General features: G+C 29.3%; 3 protein-coding genes across 3 annotated transcripts in view; 1 reads left to right on the top strand and 2 right to left on the bottom strand.

The window, feature by feature from the left end:
- The window catches only part of LOC124420552 (putative uncharacterized protein DDB_G0277255), a 38,527-nt gene that overhangs the window by 11,494 nt on the left and 7,887 nt on the right, over nt 1–19,146 (top strand). The gene's annotated exons all lie outside the window — the stretch shown is intronic.
- Nucleotides 2,406–9,737, bottom strand: LOC111691239. The gene is made up of 8 exons (XM_023453896.2): nt 9,320–9,737; nt 6,101–6,391; nt 5,849–6,048; nt 5,602–5,778; nt 5,391–5,537; nt 5,191–5,331; nt 4,997–5,119; nt 2,406–3,615 (listed from the first exon to the last, which is right to left on the bottom strand). The coding sequence occupies exons 1-8, from the start codon at nt 9,557–9,559 to the stop codon at nt 3,513–3,515; spliced, it is 1,422 nt and encodes a 473-aa protein (XP_023309664.2). The 5' UTR covers nt 9,560–9,737; the 3' UTR covers nt 2,406–3,512.
- Nucleotides 11,201–18,834, bottom strand: LOC111691240. The gene is made up of 4 exons (XM_023453897.2): nt 18,643–18,834; nt 12,189–12,313; nt 12,065–12,118; nt 11,201–11,521 (listed from the first exon to the last, which is right to left on the bottom strand). Exons 1-4 carry the CDS (start codon nt 18,719–18,721, stop codon nt 11,351–11,353), a joined length of 429 nt encoding a protein of 142 aa, XP_023309665.1. The 5' UTR covers nt 18,722–18,834; the 3' UTR covers nt 11,201–11,350.

Raw genomic sequence — 19,146 nt, 5'->3', positions numbered from 1 at the left:
CGTTCCTTTTAAAATATTTGATTATTAAAATTTAATAACATTTCCTTTAGGCAAAAACACAGAGACGAATAATAACCAAGTACATTCACTACTTTCTATTGACGTTATTTATTTATAAATATTTTAACATAAAATTCTAAAATTCATTTCACTTTATAAAGTAAATGTACTCCATGGAATTGCTATTCCATTCGAGAACTAGAAACAAATTTGAAACCATTAAGTTGTTTGTTTAAAGTGCTAATTAAAATTAGATTTACTGGCCCCATTAAAATAGTAGAACAAAAAAAGGAAATTATACTCATAAACTACAAAAACATACAAATGTAAAAGGTTTTCCTTGAAACACAAAACATTTTGTATGAATGGTTGAAATCCCTCATGTGATGGCTATAATAAAAAAAAGTTTAAATAAAGCAAAAAAAAAAGCCTTTAAGGAATTGTCAAATGCGCAATACATCCATTTCACATACACACACACAATTAAGTAAATAAATATCCGGCAGTTTTACTAAGAATCAAAGTTTCCTTTTTCCTTAATGTTTCCCAAATGTCCAGCTTTGTCCAAAAGACTTAAACTTTATTATTAATTAGTTACATACAAAGTCTTTGTTATAAAATTAAATGCCACTTAAGTATCCCTAAGTAATCTAGAAAGTAGTCAATCTTATTTTCAATATGCCTTTAAAAACTTCAAAGTCAATTGTCTACTTTAAGTCTAAGTGAAGTGTGGTGGTCATAGTCTCACTTCCAGCTAGATAAACTAAATAGTTTGATACCGTCACTCCCCCAAACTTAAAGATATTAACTCCACACTCACACACACACACGCCTAAATAAACAAGCAAAATCAAACATTATTTAAACTTTTTTTATTTTAAAAAAATTGTTTATTTGTTTTTACTAATTGTTTACTTTGCAGTTTCTTTATTTTTCTTAATATGAACAGTTTTAATTTTCCTCTTCTCATATAACTCACTTTTTTTAAAACAAAAGTTCTTAACTTTAAAAACTTCTTTCAAACATGACCAGCAAATATAATTAAAAAAAATCATAAAAAAAATCCTATCTAATTTTTTTCGCTCTTCTAAGACATGACGTTGAACACAATTATAGTAATCTTTTTTGGAAAATTATTTTACTTTATTATTTTATGTAATTAGTGGTAATTGATACCATAATGCCACTAAATACTGGAAAAAGCACACACTAGCAACTTGTTATACAAAAGGTGGGAGTTGGTGTTAACTACTTGTAATTGCATACGAAAGTATTGTTTGTTTTACTTTCGTAAAGCTTCTTTTTTATCGATTCGTATTACGCGGTAATCACTAAATGTTTGAGGTTTGTTCTTAATGCATGATTCATTACTTTTTTTTAACCTTATCTACGTGAACATGAATCAAATTTAACCATTTTGACATTTTGTTTTCTTTATTAGTGAGCTTGTTAGTCATTTTTACAGGAAAATTTTTTGAACCACAGCAAATTTTTCTATATAAAGTTGTTAAAGTTATATAAGCAGTTTCTATAGAAAAGTTGTATGAAACAGGTTTTATATATAAAAGTTCAGAAATAGATTAAAGGTGTCTAATCCTTTTCTCTATAGAAAAGTTGTCTGAATCAGACTTACTTTTTCTATAGAAAAGTTGTCTTAATCAGACTTACTTTTTCTATAGAATAATTGTCTGAATCAGACTTACTTTTTCTATAGAATAGTTGTCTGAATCAGACTTACTTTTTCTATAGAATAGTTGTCTGAATCAGACTTACTTTTTCTATAGAATAGTTGTCTGAATCAGACTTACTTTTTCTATAGAAAAATTGTCTGAATGAGACTGACTTTTTCTATAGAAAAATTGTCTGAATCAGACTGACTTTTTCTATAGAAAAATTGTCTGAATCAGACTGACTTTTTCTATAGAAAAATTGTCTGAATCAGACTGACTTTTTCTATAGAAAAATTGTCTGAATCAGACTGACTTTTTCTATAGAAAAATTGTCTGAATCAGACTGACTTTTTCTATAGAAAAATTGTCTGAATCAGACTGACTTTTTCTATAGAAAAATTGTCTGAATCAGACTGACTTTTTCTATAGAAAAATTGTCTGAATCAGACTGACTTTTTCTATAGAAAAATTGTCTGAATCAGACTGACTTTTTCTATAGAAAAATTGTCTGAATCAGACTGACTTTTTCTATAGAAAAATTGTCTGAATCAGACTGACTTTTTCTATAGAAAAATTGTCTGAATCAGACTGACTTTTTCTATAGAAAAATTGTCTGAATCAGACTGACTTTTTCTATAGAAAAGTTGACTCAATCATAATTTTCCTTTGAAAAGTTTCCTGTATTAGTCTTAATTTATCTAAAGATTTAGAAAATAGAATCGAAACTTTTCTATATTTCATAATACAATAAATTTTTTCATTTATTTAAAAAATTTTTGTTACATTAAAGCCAAAATATCGTAATTACAATAACTACATATTTAAAGACAATACAAAAATAATCTAACAAACATAACATTGCTATATAATGCTAATGTTTGAATTACAAATTATTGAATTGATGTTTACTAGATAACAACAATTACTATTCTAACAAATTACTATTAAAAAAATCTTAAGACATTTACAAAAAAAACTCATTAATAACAAACAAAAATACATAAACATTTAAGGATACGTTAGGACGAAATATGTCAAACTCCTGCTATAAGGGATGGTTACATTATGTGAATTTTACTATCAGCGGTACCATTAAGGTTGGGCGACATTGTTTGATTTCCTATGATTGGTTTTATTCTTTAACTTTATTTTAGTTTTTACCAAGCCATACTGGTACTCTGGCACAGAAACTTTCTTTTTATACGGGATAACTTTGCTCTGCACACTACTAACGCATGAAGCTTATGGAACAACAACACAGAACAGAAACCATTTATGGGCAAGTTATCCTTCACTTCACTTTTTTATGCAAGTTAAGTTTACTTGTTTTTTTTTTTGGAATTTCTATTTTGCCTTTCTACCCTCATAGTTTGTAGATTGTTTAATTTTGTTGGGTTTTGAGGTGTGTAGAAGGGTCGGTTAGGTTTGCTTTTTTTGATATTTTCTTTGTGATTGGCTCCGTTTTCAATACAACAGCTTTAAGAACTTTTTTCCAACTCATTATATCATTAACATTGTATTCTTTTACTTGCACTACTTTGTATTTAGTTTTATAGTTTAGGGAGTTTATGCGGGGGAATTGCTTAAATGGAAAACTTAATATTACAGGTAATTTTGATAACACACTTTCGAAAACTTAATTTGTTTTTGTTTTTTTTTTATGGGAAAACATTTGAAAATTATGACGACAAGAAATTGAATTAATTTCTTTCTGTTTTTCGTATTTAATTAGTTTTTTAGTATCAGAACAATAATTAATTTTGTTTAGCATCCTCAGACTTCTTTTCTTTTTTTTTTGCAATATTTGATGGATTTTCATAAATAGATTTTCTTTGTATCTATTTAGTATACAATTAGCAAATTATTTTCATTAAAACCAGCAGAATGTCCAGCATTTCGAACAATGAAACAGGAACCATCAAAGTGCATACGTTTTTCATTGCGCCTAAAAAATATTACATAAGAAAAAAATACTAAATAAACTAATTTAAAAGTTGCTAAAACATTACTACAACAACTTTTTTATAAAGCAAGTTACCTTAATTGCGACAACTTTTCTATAGAAAAAGTTACATTGATTAAGCCAACTTTTCTATAGAAAAAGTAACCTTGATTGCGACAATTTTTTTATGGAAAAGTTATATACATAAATCAAAGCAATCAGATCAACTTTTTCTATAGAAATATTTATCTAATTAAGTCAAATTTTCTATAAAAAAATTTTCTATAGAAAAAGATGCTCCGATTTTTCTATTAAAAAATGCTCTGATTAAAACAACATTTCTTAAGGAGTGTTTCTCTGATTAAGAAAAAGTTTATTTAATTCAGACAACTTTTCCACAAAAAAGAACACTGATTGCTACAACTTTTTTATAGAAAAAGTTACTCTGGTTGTGACAACTTCATACATCTTTTCTATTGAAAGATGTTCCGTGATTGCAACAATTTTTATATAGAAAAGTTGCAACAATCAAATCAATCAGCTTTTCTGAACTTGCTCTGATTGAGACAACTCTTTTATAGAAAAACTTGCTCTGCTTCAGACAACTCTTCTATAGAAAAACTTGCTCTGCTTTAGACAACTTTTCTATAGAAAAACTTGCTCTGCTTCAGACAACTTTTCTATAGAAAAACTTGCTCTGCTTCAGACAACTTCTATAGAAAAACTTGCTATGCTTCAGACAACTTTTCTATAGAAAAACTTGTTCTGCTTCCGACAACTATTCTTTAGAAAAACCTGCTCTAATTCAGACAATTTTTCTATAGCAAAACATGTTCTGATTCAGACAACTTTTCTATAGAAAGACTTGCTCTGATTCAGACAACTTTTCTATAGAGACTTGCTCTGATTCAGACAACTTTTCTATAGAAAGACTTGCTCTGATTCAGACAACTTTTCTATAGAAAGACTTGCTCTGATTCAGACAACTTTTCTATAGAAAAACTTGCTCTGATTCAGACAACTTTTCTATAGAAAAACTTGCTCTGATTCAGACAACTTTTCTATAGAAAAACTTGCTCTGATTCAGACAACTTTTCTATAGAAAAACTTGCTCTGATTCAGACAACTTTTCTATAGAAAAACTTGCTCTGATTCAGACAACTTTTTTATAGAAAAACTTGCTCTGATTCAGACAACTTTTCTATAGAAAAACTTGCTCTGATTCAGACAACTTTTCTATAAAAAAACTTGCTCAGATTCAGACAACTTTTCTATAGAAAAACTTGCTCTGATCATGACAACGTTTCCAATGGAAAAGTTGTTCTATCGTGATTGAGCAACTGTGATATGTTATTCTGATTGTTTTAAAAAGAACTTAAATTACCTGACAAATAAATGTGATGTTTTGCCCAACGAGGCGGTACAGTGAATACCAGGTGTAGTCAAAGTAGCGGAACCATTACCGGGACTAGTACGTATAAGACATTTGCTATGGATACGAGTTAATCTGAAAATGTATCATTATTTTCCCATAAAAACATTTCCATTTTAGAAAGAAATTTTTAAAATTATTCTTACTTGACAAGACCATCAGCAGCTTGAGTAATGCGAAAACCATTGATGTCATATATTTCAGTACCCTCATCGGTACAGGTATAAGAAGAATTTTGAATTACTTCGTTAGCATCTTGAACATATGAAGGACCATGACGGGAGTCACTAAAGAATAATGAAATTAATTTTTAATGAAAATTGTTTCTTCCAACTTTGAAACTTACTCATAGAATACAGTTAGTGTATAGTCTTTGGTTAAATCTGTAAAAGTATCGGTAGTGGTGCGAGTACCGGCTGTATCCACTAAATAAATCAAAGCACACGACTCACTAGTAAAACTAACACCTTTGTACCACATCTTGGCATAACGACTGTTTAATGAAAATTGTATTTTTTCCGCAAATAATTTTTAATACATATTAACAAAAAACTTACACATAATTATTAGTTTTCATGCCATCATATGTGACAATCTCAACTTTTGAACCACTTTGTAAAATACGTCCATTGGGATGAATCAAAGCCGTATTGCTACAATTTCGAGACAAAGCAATGGCCACCATACTGCGTTGATTCAAAACTCTTACAGCTTTATCTAATGTCATGTCGATGCTGATTTCCAAAACAAAATAATATTTATCATTAAATTACTTCTCATCTGAATAACAAATATTTTATTTACCGAATGCCATCACGTAAACGCAACTGTATTGTACCATTAGTCATGGCTATTGGTCCAGCACCTGGACAGGGTGGTGGTGTAGGATTCTTATATTCAACGCCTCCACGATGACTGGCACTCAAACGACCAACAGCAAAAGGTGGCGGCGGCATAGGCTGGGGAAACTGTTGAGCATGAGGCGAAGGTGATAGGGTGGTCGACTGTAAAGTTTTAAATTGTTTTAATGTTAAATTTTACATAACTTCCACTTACCATCCTACAGATATCATTTTCAAAACCATAAATGGGGGAAGGTGGTGGTGCCACTGGATAACGGGTATTAAAAACACCGCGTGTCATACCACCACTACGACCGGTAATGGGCGACTCATAACCACCGTAGTGATGAGGTGACGCAGCGCTCATATGCACTGGTATCGGCATTTGTCTTGTTGGCATTGAGCTGGATGGTGTTGCTGTGTCTTTGGGTGTCATTGCACTTGATCCAGAAATGCGTTGTTGTTGTGAGACAAATGGAGCTGCACTCGCATTAAAACGGGATGGCTAAAATGATTAATGTTTAGAAAAACTTTTCTGTAGATCAGATCTGATATGGATTCTGTTTGTGTATGAGGGCTGCTCTAAGTTAGACAAATCTTTGATAGAAAATATCATTTTAAATACGACAAATCATCAACAAATTTTCTAAATCAACTTTTCCATAGAAAAAGTTGAACTGATTCAGACAACTTTTCTATAGAAAAAGTAAGTCTGATTCAGACAACTTTTCTATAGGAAAAGTAAGTCTGATTCAAACAACTTTTCTTTAGAAAAAGTAAGTCTGATTCAGACAACTTTTCTTTGGAAAAAGTAAGTCTGATTCAGACAACTTTTCTTTGGAAAAAGTAAGTCTGATTCAGACAACTTTTCTTTGGAAAAAGTAAGTCTAATTCAGACTTTTCTATAGAAAAAGTAAGTCTAATTCAGACAACTTTTCTATAGAAAAAGTAAGTCTAATTCAGACAACTTTTCTATAGAAAAAGTAAGTCTAATTCAGACAACTTTTCTATAGAAAAAGTCAGTCTAATTCAGACAACTTTTCTATAGAAAAAGTTAGTCTGATTCAGACAATTTTTCTATAGAAAAAGTTAGTCTGATTCAGACAACTTTTCTATAGAAAAAGTTAGTCTGATTCAGACAACTTTTCTATAGAAAAAGTTAGTCTGATTCAGACAACTTTTCTATTTAAAAAGTAAGTCTGATTCAAACAACTTTTCTATTGAAAAAGTAAGTCTGATTCAGACAACTTTTCTATTGAAAAAGTAAGTCTGATTCAGACAACTTTTCTATTGAAAAAGTAAGTCTGATTCAGACAACTTTTCTATTGAAAAAGTAAGTCTGATTCAGACAACTTTTCTATTGAAAAAGTAAGTCTGATTCAGACAACTTTTCTATTGAAAAAGTAAGTCTGATTCAGACAACTTTTCTATTGAAAAAGTAAGTCTGATTCAGACAATTTTTCTATAGAAAAAGTTAGTCTGATTCAGACAACTTTTCTATAGAAAAAGTAAGTCTGATTCAGACAACTTTTCTATTGAAATAGTAAGTCTGATTCAAACAACTTTTCTATTGAAAAAGTAAGTCTGATTCAGACAACTTTTCTATTGAAAAAGTAAGTCTGATTCAGACAACTTTTCTATTGAAAAAGTAAGTCTGATTCAGACAACTTTTCTATTGAAAAAGTAAGTCTGATTCAGACAACTTTTCTATTGAAAAAGTAAGTCTGATTCAGACAACTTTTCTATTGAAAAAGTAAGTCTGATTCAGACAACTTTTCTATTGAAAAAGTAAGTCTGATTCAGACAACTTTTCTATTGAAAAAGTAAGTCTGATTCAGACAACTTTTCTATTGAAAAAGTTAGTCTGATTCAGACAACTTTTCTATTGAAAAAGTAAGTCCGATTCAGACAACTTTTCTATTGAAAAAGTAAGTCTGATTCAGACAACTTTTCTATAGAAAAAGTAAGTCTGATTCAGACAACTTTTCTATAGAAAAAGTAAGTCTGATTCAGACAACTTTTCTATAGAAAAAAGTAAGTCTGATTCAGACAACTTTTCTATTGAAATAGTAAGTCTGATTCAAACAACTTTTCTATTGAAAAAGTAAGTCTGATTCAGACAACTTTTCTATTGAAAAAGTAAGTCTGATTCAGACAACTTTTCTATTGAAAAAGTAAGTCTGATTCAGACAACTTTTCTATTGAAAAAAGTAAGTCTGATTCAGACAACTTTTCTATTGAAAAAGTAAGTCTGATTCAGACAACTTTTCTATTGAAAAAGTAAGTCTGATTCAGACAACTTTTCTATTGAAAAAGTAAGTCTGATTCAGACAACTTCTTTTCTATTGAAAAAGTAAGTCTGATTCAGACAACTTTTCTATTGAAAAAGTAAGTCTGATTCAGACAACTTTTCTATTGAAAAAGTAAGTCTGATTCAGACAACTTTTCTATTGAAAAAGTAAGTCTGATTCAGACAACTTTTCTATTGAAAAAGTAAGTCTGATTCAGACAACTTTTCTATTGAAAAAGTAAGTCTGATTCAGACAACTTTTCTATTGAAAAAGTTAGTCTGATTCAGACAACTTTTCTATTGAAAAAGTAAGTCCGATTCAGACAACTTTTCTATTGAAAAAGTAAGTCTGATTCAGACAACTTTTCTATAGAAAAAGTAAGTCTGATTCAGACAACTTTTCTATAGAAAAAGTAAGTCTGATTCAGACAACTTTTCTATAGAAAAAGTAAGTCTGATTCAGACAACTTTTCTATAGAAAAAGTAAGTCTGATTCAGACAACTTTTCTATAGAAAAAGTAAGTCTGATTCAGACAACTTTTCTATAGAAAAAGTAAGTCTGATTCAGACAACTTTTCTATAGAAAAAGTAAGTCTGATTCAGACAACTTTTCTATAGAAAAAGTAAGTCTGATTCAGACAACTTTTCTATAGAAAAAGTAAGTCTGATTCAGACAACTTTTCTATAGAAAAAGTAAGTCTGATTCAGACAACTTTTCTATAGAAAAAGTAAGTCTGATTCAGACAACTTTTCTATAGAAAAAGTAAGTCTGATTCAGATAACTTTTCTATAGAAAAAGTAAGTCAGATAACTTTTCTATAGAACGAAGGTAATGTGGTTCGGATATCTTTTAGTTGCTCTGATTCTGACATTTTTTCTCCAGAAAAAGTTTCTATAATTCCGATAACTTTTCTATAGAAAAGGTTGGTCTGATTCGGACAACTTTCTTTGGTAAAAGTTGTTCTGATTCAGATTACTTTTCTATAAAAAGGGACAACACATCTGATTGGGAAATATTTTCTCAAGAAAATATTGCTTGGATTGGAACAACTTTTACATAGAAAATTTTCCTTTGAAGATGACATTTCTACAGTGTTGCTCTCTTTTCGTGTTTTCATTAATTTACTGTTAACAAAAACTTACAGCTGTTATTGAGGTAAATACCGAACGTTGACGAGTGCCATTTGGTGTTTTAGTGGGTGACCTCAGCAAATAGTTAATTTTCTCATTCATATTGACACGCGCTAGAAAATCATCGGTATTAAAAGCATTAATACTGGACACCGGAAGAGGTATAACTTTTTGCGGTTCTGCTTGTGCTTTTTGTTTCTCTTCCGTTTGTTCTTTAGACACAGCATTATTATCTTGATTTTCAGTGTTCATATTTTAATTTTTAAATTTGATATCCGTTATATTTTATAAATAAATTTAATCTGCTTAGTATGTTTTTTTTTCACGAAAATAAGAAGAAACTTGGCAGGAGTTCTTTTTTTTTTTTTGAGGAGGAGTTTAAGAAAATAAAAAAGAAATTTAAATTTTTATTACATGCGACTTCTGGCTTAAAAAATTTTCAACTGATTTGAATTGTTGAAAAATATTCTACAAGAAAAAAAAATAATTGACAAAGTAATCAATGATTCAAATTTAAAATAAATTTTTCTCTAGAGTTTTTTTTTTTAAGATAATGTCAAATAAACAGCTGATTTCCATTTTCCAATAAACAGTATTTTTTTAAAAATGCACTCAGACAAATTTTAAAATAAATTCTAATGCTTTTTCAAAAGAAATGAAAAAAATTTAATAAGAAAATTATGTAAATTTAAGTGCAGAGAAACATCTTTTGTTTTGTTATAATTTCCAAGAAATGTTGTTGCTGCTATTGCTGCTGTTATTATCTATCGTTTTATCTTTAAAGTACTATTGGTTTATTTTTCATTATGTTTATTGCATACAAAATGTTAATTTATTTTTTAACTTATCTTATTTGCTGTTGTTATTGTTGTTGTTGTTTGCCAATTCGAATTAGATGGGAAAAAAGAGCTTTTGCAAAAACCACTACATCAATTCAATACAATTTTCTATTCTTACAGCCAAACCCGTCTATAATGAATACTTGAATAAATCTAGATACTTTTTCAGTCCTTCAAGTATAATTTCATAGGTTTTTCTTTTTTTTTTCTATAATAAACTTCAAAAATTTTGTATTGAAATTATAAGGAAATATATTGAAACTGACAACCGTCAGATCTTACAACGTTCGTAGAATAATGTTGAGAAAATCTCTAACAACTGCAACGTAGTCAGAAACTGCATTGCCAGTATATTGTAAAACAATAATATTGTCGGACATCTTACAATCGTGAAAATTGTCAGACACAGATAATAGTCTGACACAGTCTTTCACAGTCAGACAATTGTCTGACAATTTTTATGATGTGCGAATTTTATGCATCTGGCAATGGAATCATTGTCAGATAAATGTTTTCTATTGGCAACACGGTACATTAAAAGAACACAATGCAGCAAAAATAAGATCTGGCTAGCTTTGCCATACAACAATCTGACAAGATTTTGTTGACAGATAAATTTATAGTCTGACAAATGTCTGGTAATGAAATTGTAAGATTTTTTTACAATGGTATCAACAAACAATTTACCAATTGCTTACAATACTTAATTTCTAATACATTGTCAACGCATTGAAAGATCTGCCAATGTTATATGATCTGACGTGTATATGCCATATGTATAGACGGTTGTTAGGTCTGATAACGTTGGCAGTAAAATGTGCAGAAAATATCTAATAATACTGTCAACTTACATATTTTGTCATGCAATATTTTAGGTAATGCTTTTTCTGACAACGTTGCAAAAGAAAATTTTATAAGTTTAGACTATTATTAAACATTTTCTGAACATTTATCTGAGAACGTTGTAAGATCTGATAACCGTGTATCACGGCTTTAACTTAATAAATATAAAAATACATAATTGATCGACGAAGTTCGTTATAAAGGGGTTTGATTGTAATTGTATTTAACGAAATTTATTCAATAGGTATTGCATAATTTTAGGCGCATATTTTATATTACAGTGATTATACAGTACGAAAGAAGTAAAAATGGAAATAAAAAATTATTAGATTTTTTTAACATTATTTAATGATCAGAGGTTTTATCTGCTTCTTATTTCATCTCTTCCCTTTATGACCATATTTTCTGAAGCTCCAAAATTTGGATCAGAATTTGTTGCCGAACGTTTGCCATCAGAATCGTTGCAAAGGTCTGAAACACAGGAACGAAAATACATTTTATAGGTTGTATCCGTTTTCACCGCATTCAAATACTAAAAATTAAAACAAAAGAAAGTTTATTAAAAGATCAGTACCACTAGGAAATCCAAAAAGTAGTAGAATGTCTATTTAATAGATTTTTATTGAAACAGAACGCTGCTTGTTTAATTCTAAGTTTCTAGATTTAATTTTATAATTAGATTCAAAAAGTATCAGCAAATGAGTTTAATGTTCGCTCCATCAGTTTAATTTTCACTCCATCAGGATCCATTATATAAGTCAGGCGTGGATCTACTTTATAATGTTTAGAGAAAAAATATTTTCAAGTCGATCATTTCGAGCAAAATCAAAAAGTCTAGTTTTGGAATAAAAATAACTTTTGCAAAGAAAGCCATTATATTCTAGAAGAATTAGAGTCCCGATTTCTTCATGAAAACGAATATTTTCTCTAAATAGGAATCCTATAATTTCCTATTACTGTTCAGATATTTACCGTCTTTTCCTTTATTAATCACTAACTTCATCACTCGATTACAATAAAAACGATTAACTAATATTAAAATTAAATAAACAAAATTAATATTCGTAGTACTTACCAATGGTTTATCCTCACAACTTCTTGAAAAAGAAACAATTGATCCAACAGGATGCTAAAGATACAATATAAAAACCAATATTGACCATTCAACTTAATTTATCATATAACAAACATATACTCACCACTAAATCTTGACGTATTATTGTACAATATTTCTTGGAACAAGTTATAGTCTTCTTGGGTTCGTAAACACAGGAATCATTAGCTCCACTATTGGCTGTATAGCTGCAAGCATAGCAGCGTAATGCTAAAATACATTAATACATACACACATATAAATAAAGTTAAAGTAAAACAAAAATAAAACAATTAAAAGTGGAAAGGGATAGTAGAATAGGTATTTCTCTAGTACAAGACGATAGATAACTCAGCAAATGATTGTGGCACTTGGACAACAAATTCAAATTAAATAGTGTTAAATTTCGATGTTAATTGTATTAATTTAAAAGCGATACACGTCATTTTTGTTCTCTCTCGCAATTATTTATTTAGCTCACGCAGTGTTAAGACTATTGGAATATAAAACAAAAAAGCAGGGCTGTCAATTAACCCATTTGTATATATTTAAGTTGGCTGTAAAAGTTATACTTTTTTACTTTAAATACGAAAGGATTCTGTTCGGGATTCTGCGAGAGGTCTCCGAAAAAAATTTCTTTTAACTTTAAAAAGAAAAGACTTAAAAATTCTCTGGTCTTTCTTTGACATCATAAAATGACGATATTTAAAATAATTTGCTCCTTTTGGAATAATTGAAACTGCAATTTGGAGAAATTTATTTCTTATTTCATTTCAGTTTATAATAAGAACACATTCTTTGCCATTCTGTCCTGACATAAGTGCTTAAGTAAAATACAGGAATTTATTTAATAAACCTTCAGATAGTGTTATATTACTCCTATATCATTCCACATTCCGTTTTGTTTACTTTATTCATTTTTATTAAAAAATAACAAATAAAAATATTCAGTGCTTGCACCATTACAGTGTCGATGAAAACAAACTAAAAAAATTGTCAGGTTAATTAACCTACATTCATCTATCTATCTATCTATCTATCTATCTATCTATCTATCTATCTATCTATCTACCTATCTATCTATCTATCTATCTATCTATCTATCTATCTATCTATCTATCTATCTATCTATCTATCTATCTATCTATCTATCTATCTATCTATCTATCTATCTATTTATCTATTTATCTATCTATCTATTTATTTATCTTTCTATATATTTACTTTCTACCAATTCGTGTTCAGTTTGTTTTGTCCGACACTGTACTCCCTAAGATTGTATTTATTGTACATTTAATATTATTAATAATTACAATAAATGTATAAAAATAGTGTGTATTTTTTCACTTAATAAATTCACTTTTCTTTCGTGCGTTTGTTTGTTTTCAAAACAAACACTCAATTTCATTCATACAAATTATAGGAGACAGAGGAACAGACTGAAAGACAGACAAAATATATTCACCTACTAAATAACAAGTCTTAAGAAAATAAATTTGAAATTGGTGCAAAAAAAAAATCCCCTTGGCAATACGCCATTTATTGTTGATTTTCATAGAATCGAAGAACAACAAAAACAAAACAAATTAATCTTTTCAAGCGAGCTACTGCTGCTGCTGCTGCTGTGCTATTGGTTGGCGGTAAAATAAAATATCGCAGCGTACAGTCACTATTAAATATAAAAAAAATAAATTTTAATATATTTATTAAAAGATTTACAATGAATTTTCATCACATTACATGGACGACAAATTCAGACGAAATATGAACGTGTCAAATATTCACAGAAACAAAAACAGGTACTAGAGAAATTCAAATTAAATTATATTTAATAAGAGTATAATTGATTTAATATTAAATTGTTAGATTCAATGTAAAGCATTTAGTTGAATTTAAAATTCCTAGAAATTTCTTTAAGTTTGAATATAAAACAGTTTTATGATTGTCATAAAATAAATGATGGCCGATTTTCAAGAGCACACCACAGTGTCATATTAATATTTGGCTCATTCTTTAATATTTGAAAATTATTAAATGTATCTCAATAGATTTGTTTGTGGTCAATACGTTAAATGTGTTAAATAAGGTACTTGACCTTTAAATATGAAATGCTTTGATTTTTAGAACTTTGTAAATTTCTAAGAAAATTAAAACAATTTTTAAAATATTAATGATGTTCAATTTTATATTGTTTGTGTGTAAATGATAATGAATACAATTCTAAGAAACTGTAATATATTTGACACAAGGATTTTTTTTTTGCTTCCAAAAAATTATTGAAAAATTTTAACAAATTATCACATATGTAATTAATCGGTTACACCCTACATAAGAACTATCGATACTAGTTGTTTTCTGTCTAATTTTGTATATTTTACTGCTTTAAACACTATACAACAAAAACTAACGATAGAGGATTCTTTCATTCCATTATAATCCAGCAAAAATAAAACAAAGTGCTTCACAAAAAAGTGAATTTTTTTACCTTCTATGGTAGTGATGTTTTTTGACTTCCAAAGAAGTGAAAAAATCCAATTTTAATATTATTTAAGTTAAATTAGTTGTTTTCTATAAGTACTCTCTGGTAATGACTTCAGATGTAGTGAATTTTAAATCAAATAAAAAGGAGATTCCTTTTATTACAAGCCTGTGTTAAAATCATCACTTCTTCAGATCTATTTCAGTACTTCCATTTTGTAAATTCTACCTTTTTTCACTTCTTTGGAAGTTCTTTTTCTTTGCTGAAAAGGTACCTGACACAGAACTTATTCTGTGACTAGTTTTAAGGGAACAATCATTGTACGGCTTAAGAGTCGTAGTTTTTTCCAAGTTATAACCATATGTAAATTTGACCACTTATTTCGTATTTCATACCATTGTGCAAGAACTAAATGTTAAAAAAAAAATAAAACTAAATAAAAATTTCGTCATATGGTTTCATATAATTGTATATATACATAATAATCATAATAAACTTTTAACTAAAAAAAAGTTTACAACCAAAATGAATCACTTTTATAAATTTATAAAAGCAACTAATTAAAAATTTTTAAATGAAATATTGTAAATCAATATGATTCATTTGCTAACATGCAAATGTGAATTTTAATTGAAAATTTTTAGATTTTAGAAATCAATATTATCAATTGTATATTAAAAACAATGTGGTTAAAGGTTAAAACTCACCTAAATATAATTAAAAAAATATTTCGAAATAAAAATTTTTGTAAAGGTTAAATATAGCCCTTAACAAGTATTTCCAAAGAATCATCTTTTGTTAAGTTTTTGCTAATTAAGTGACATTTTAAATTAAACATTTAAATTAAGATTAAAATAATATATATACATAACAACCATTTGCCCGTTTTATCTTAAGTTTATTTTATTTTGACAAAACGCCCACTGTAGCCGTCTTTTTGCTAGATCTTTAATATGGTCAATTTAGTCCATGTTCGTTAAGATGACATATGATAAATGTTTAACATGCCATATTTAACCTGTTGTCATTGTCATTTATTTTTTTTTTAAAGTGGAACAGAACAAAATTTTGAAATTTGAAACTTAATGACCTCCATGCACTTAAAAATTTCTTAATATTTTAAAAAATGTTGTTTTTAAACACATAAACGCTGTTGTTCCATCTATATATATATATGGGTGGTGTAAATATTAAGGAATCAGAAACTCATGACGTTCTGGGCATGAAAATTCAGTGCGATGTGTACTGGACTAAACACATTTTTCAAGTGTCGAAAGAAGAATTCAAGTGTCTCGGTTTTTTGAAACGTTGTAAGACATACTTCAATCCATCTGATCTTCTTCCCATTTACCAAACTTATATCCGATCGAAAATGGAATACAACTCTCATGTATGGGCCGGAGCTTCGAAGTCTATTTTGAAGCTACTCGACCACATACAGAAGAGGGCGAAGGTACTTATCGGTGACAGTAGGATATCCAACTCTATCGATTCACTGGAGCACCGTCGCAACGTGGGGTGTATTGCACAATTCTATCGATTCTATATTCCATTGTGTTCCTTTGAAATTAGGGAATTTGTTCCCGATAACCGTATATTCATGCGTAATACACGTCTTTCTTCAAGAACACACCCATTTGTGGTACATTGGCCAGTGGACCGCACAACACATTACAGGAAAAATTCATTCTTCATCCGCACCGTTCGTATGTGGAATAAACTTCCTACAGAGGTATTCCGTGCCACTTTCGATATAAGAAGATTAAAATCAAATGTCCACAAACACTACTTTCTCTATACTCCTTCTCACAACCTTTTTTCCTAGTTCCAACATAATGCTTCGCATAAGTAGGGGTCAACGCCTAAGGACTGGTTCAAATAAAAAAATTCTCACATTTTCGAGCCCTAGTTATAGAGCCCTAATGACTGTACATCAGTATACAAAGAGCGATTCTATAATATTATATATTTTTTATATGTTTGAACTTCTTAGGTTTATAAAACCTAATCCACATTAGACCCTAGCCGCCATATAAGGTCTCATTAGTGAGGAAATGTAACATAAACAAGTTTATTATAAACTGGAACCTCTCCACCAAATATCATAAGAATTGATCTATTATTGACGCGATCTTCCAAATAATCCCTTCTAGAAAAAGTTATTGTCATATAAGTCGATTAATCAAATACACCCCGACAAATGTTTAAGCAAAGACATATAATTTGCTAAAGAATTGGGAATCATTGAATATCAGAATTTCTTTTAATCGAATCAAATTTTTGAGATTTCATGTCTTAAAAACTGAAAAACAGCGCGTAGACGTCTTTGCTGAAAAAAAATCTGTTATGTAATCCAATCTGTCGACTTAAAAATAAAGGTTTAGTATTCATCATATCCACATACTTCTTTGAGAAATCTCTTATATCGTTCGATCAAATTTTTGCCATAAAGTTTAGAGTTGTTTGAAGATTTTAGTTAAGATATCTTTAAAAATGCTGAAGATATGCAGCATGAACTTTTAGACGACATAACTAATTTTATTTTTATTAAAATTGTGTTCCCGCTTTTGTGTGAGAACTCAAAATTAAGGGTTTCAGTTTTAAGGATGCGATCTTTCAAAGACCTAATGAAGTGGAAGATTCGAATTAAGCGCTGCTAAATCCTTTAGAAAAGGAGGGTATATTGGATTTGTGCTGATGTTTGTAACACACAATAATATTGGTCCTATACCCACCTTAAAGTGTACTTAGCGGCTCAAAATCATTTTCTGAGTCGATTTAGATATGTCTGTCTATCCGTCCATATAAACCTTGTAATCAAACTAATGGTCGCAATTTTGAAGATAATTTAATGAAATTTGATCTTCTATGGTCCCAGGGACGAAGCCTATTGAAAATGGTTAAGATCGGTTCATTATTTCACTTGGCCCCCATACGACTGTACCCCCGAATAGGGCTTGTAAACGTTGTAATCAAACTACAGGTCGCGCTTTTGGAGATAATTCAATGAAATTTGGCACATAATCTTCTATGGTACCGTAGACGAAGCCTATTGAAAATGGTTAACATCGGTCCATTATTTCACCTAGCCCCCATACAAGTGAATCCCCAAATAGGGCTTGTAAACCTTTTAATCAAACTACAGCTCGCAATTTTGGAGATAATTCAATGAAATTTGGCACATGATCTTTTATGGTTCCGAACACAAAGCCTATTGAAAATAGTTAACATCGGTCCATTATTTCACCTAGGCCCCCTTACAACCGAACCCACCAAATATGGCTAAGTTTATATGTATCGTATCTCGACAAAAAGCTGCAAAACCAAGTTCTATACTAGCCTTGATGACCCTCATGAACTCTATAATTATAGGGCCTTATTAGGTTCCCTATAAAAAGCCCCCATCAAAATTTTACTTAAATATCCACAGTTTTATTAAACAATAAATGGCTTATATATATCTAAGGGAAGGTACAATTCAACTATGTGATTTATTGTGAAACATTTTATTCGTATAATGGTGTAGGGTATTATATTGTCGGCCTCGCCCGACTATAACTGCTTACTTTTTTTATTAAAAATTTGTTCCCGTTTTTGTGAGAACTTAAAATAAGGATCTTCAGTTTTAAAAATGCGATTTTTCGAAGATCTTATGTAGTGGAAGTTTGGAATTAAGCGCATAGGGGTCTGGATTTCGACTTTTTTCAAATTTTGTTGGTGTGTGTAATCAAGGTTTTAAAAGAATTTCCAAGAACGTCAATTTGGTGTGAATATAAAATTCGACTTTTAAGTTTTGACTCAATACTTAAGTAATTAAAATGTATGTTTGTACAAGTTGAAATTTAAAAAGAAATCTAATAAATTAAATTACTCATACGTCTCGATAAAAAGCCTCTTTAAATGGAAAATTTAACACCAATTTCTTGTGGAAAACATTTAGCTATTTAATTCCCCCTTTTTATATTCTGCATGTATTTACATCTTAATATTTATAAAATAAACTCAATTTGATTGTTATGTCTAACTAACGCTTCTTTAATTGTCAATTATAGCACTTCAATTTAATTAAGAATTTATTTACCATCTGATATGTACAGCATTGAGACAACAAGAACAAAGAAAACTAATAAAGACTTTTCAAGAGATGGCAACGATGGCATTATAATGAAATTATTTTTGCTTTCTTTTTTATTTTAAATTTAATAATTTATATATTATTAATTGATGTTTTGTTGGAACACACAAAACTAAATGACTGACGACTGAACTGAAAGAAACAATAAGTCACAGTTTTGTTTCCATTATAAAAATGTTTTCACTCGTGCATTAAAAACAAGTAGGAAAGTATAGTCAGGCATGGCCGACCATATAATACCCTACACCATGAGTATATTTTTAAAATTTTTACTTTTTATAAAGAAACATTTTTTGAAGAAGGGTTTGTATGGGGGCTAGGGTCAAATAAGGGCCGATCCTTACGAAAATCTGCAGTGTCATTTATACTTATGTAAAACTTATTTGTGCCAATTTTTAAAGAGATAATAGAATATTTGACGTAATTATGGCATAACAAGTTCAAATCGGG

This window comes from Lucilia cuprina, chromosome 6, assembly GCF_022045245.1.
Source record: "Lucilia cuprina isolate Lc7/37 chromosome 6, ASM2204524v1, whole genome shotgun sequence".
Classification (NCBI taxonomy): domain Eukaryota; kingdom Metazoa; phylum Arthropoda; class Insecta; order Diptera; family Calliphoridae; genus Lucilia; species Lucilia cuprina.
This window is presented reverse-complemented; position numbering and strand designations above follow the sequence as displayed.

Excerpts from the sequence above, each read along its gene's own strand:
- LOC111691239 (XM_023453896.2), bottom strand. The coding sequence starts at position 9,559 with ATGAACACTGAAAATCAAGATAATAATGCTGTGTCTAAAGAACAAACG. Across the intron at positions 6,392-9,319 it reads TATTTACCTCAATAACAGCT|CCATCCCGTTTTAATGCGAG; the intron begins GTAAGTTTTTGT and ends TAATCATTTTAG. Across the intron at positions 6,049-6,100 it reads AAAATGATATCTGTAGGATG|TCGACCACCCTATCACCTTC; the intron begins GTAAGTGGAAGT and ends AAAACTTTACAG.
- LOC111691240 (XM_023453897.2), bottom strand. The coding sequence starts at position 18,721 with ATGCCATCGTTGCCATCTCTTGAAAAGTCTTTATTAGTTTTCTTTGTT. Across the intron at positions 12,314-18,642 it reads AATGCTGTACATATCAGATG|CATTACGCTGCTATGCTTGC; the intron begins GTAAATAAATTC and ends AATGTATTTTAG. Across the intron at positions 11,522-12,064 it reads GTTGTGAGGATAAACCATTG|TATTTGAATGCGGTGAAAAC; the intron begins GTAAGTACTACG and ends TTTAATTTTTAG.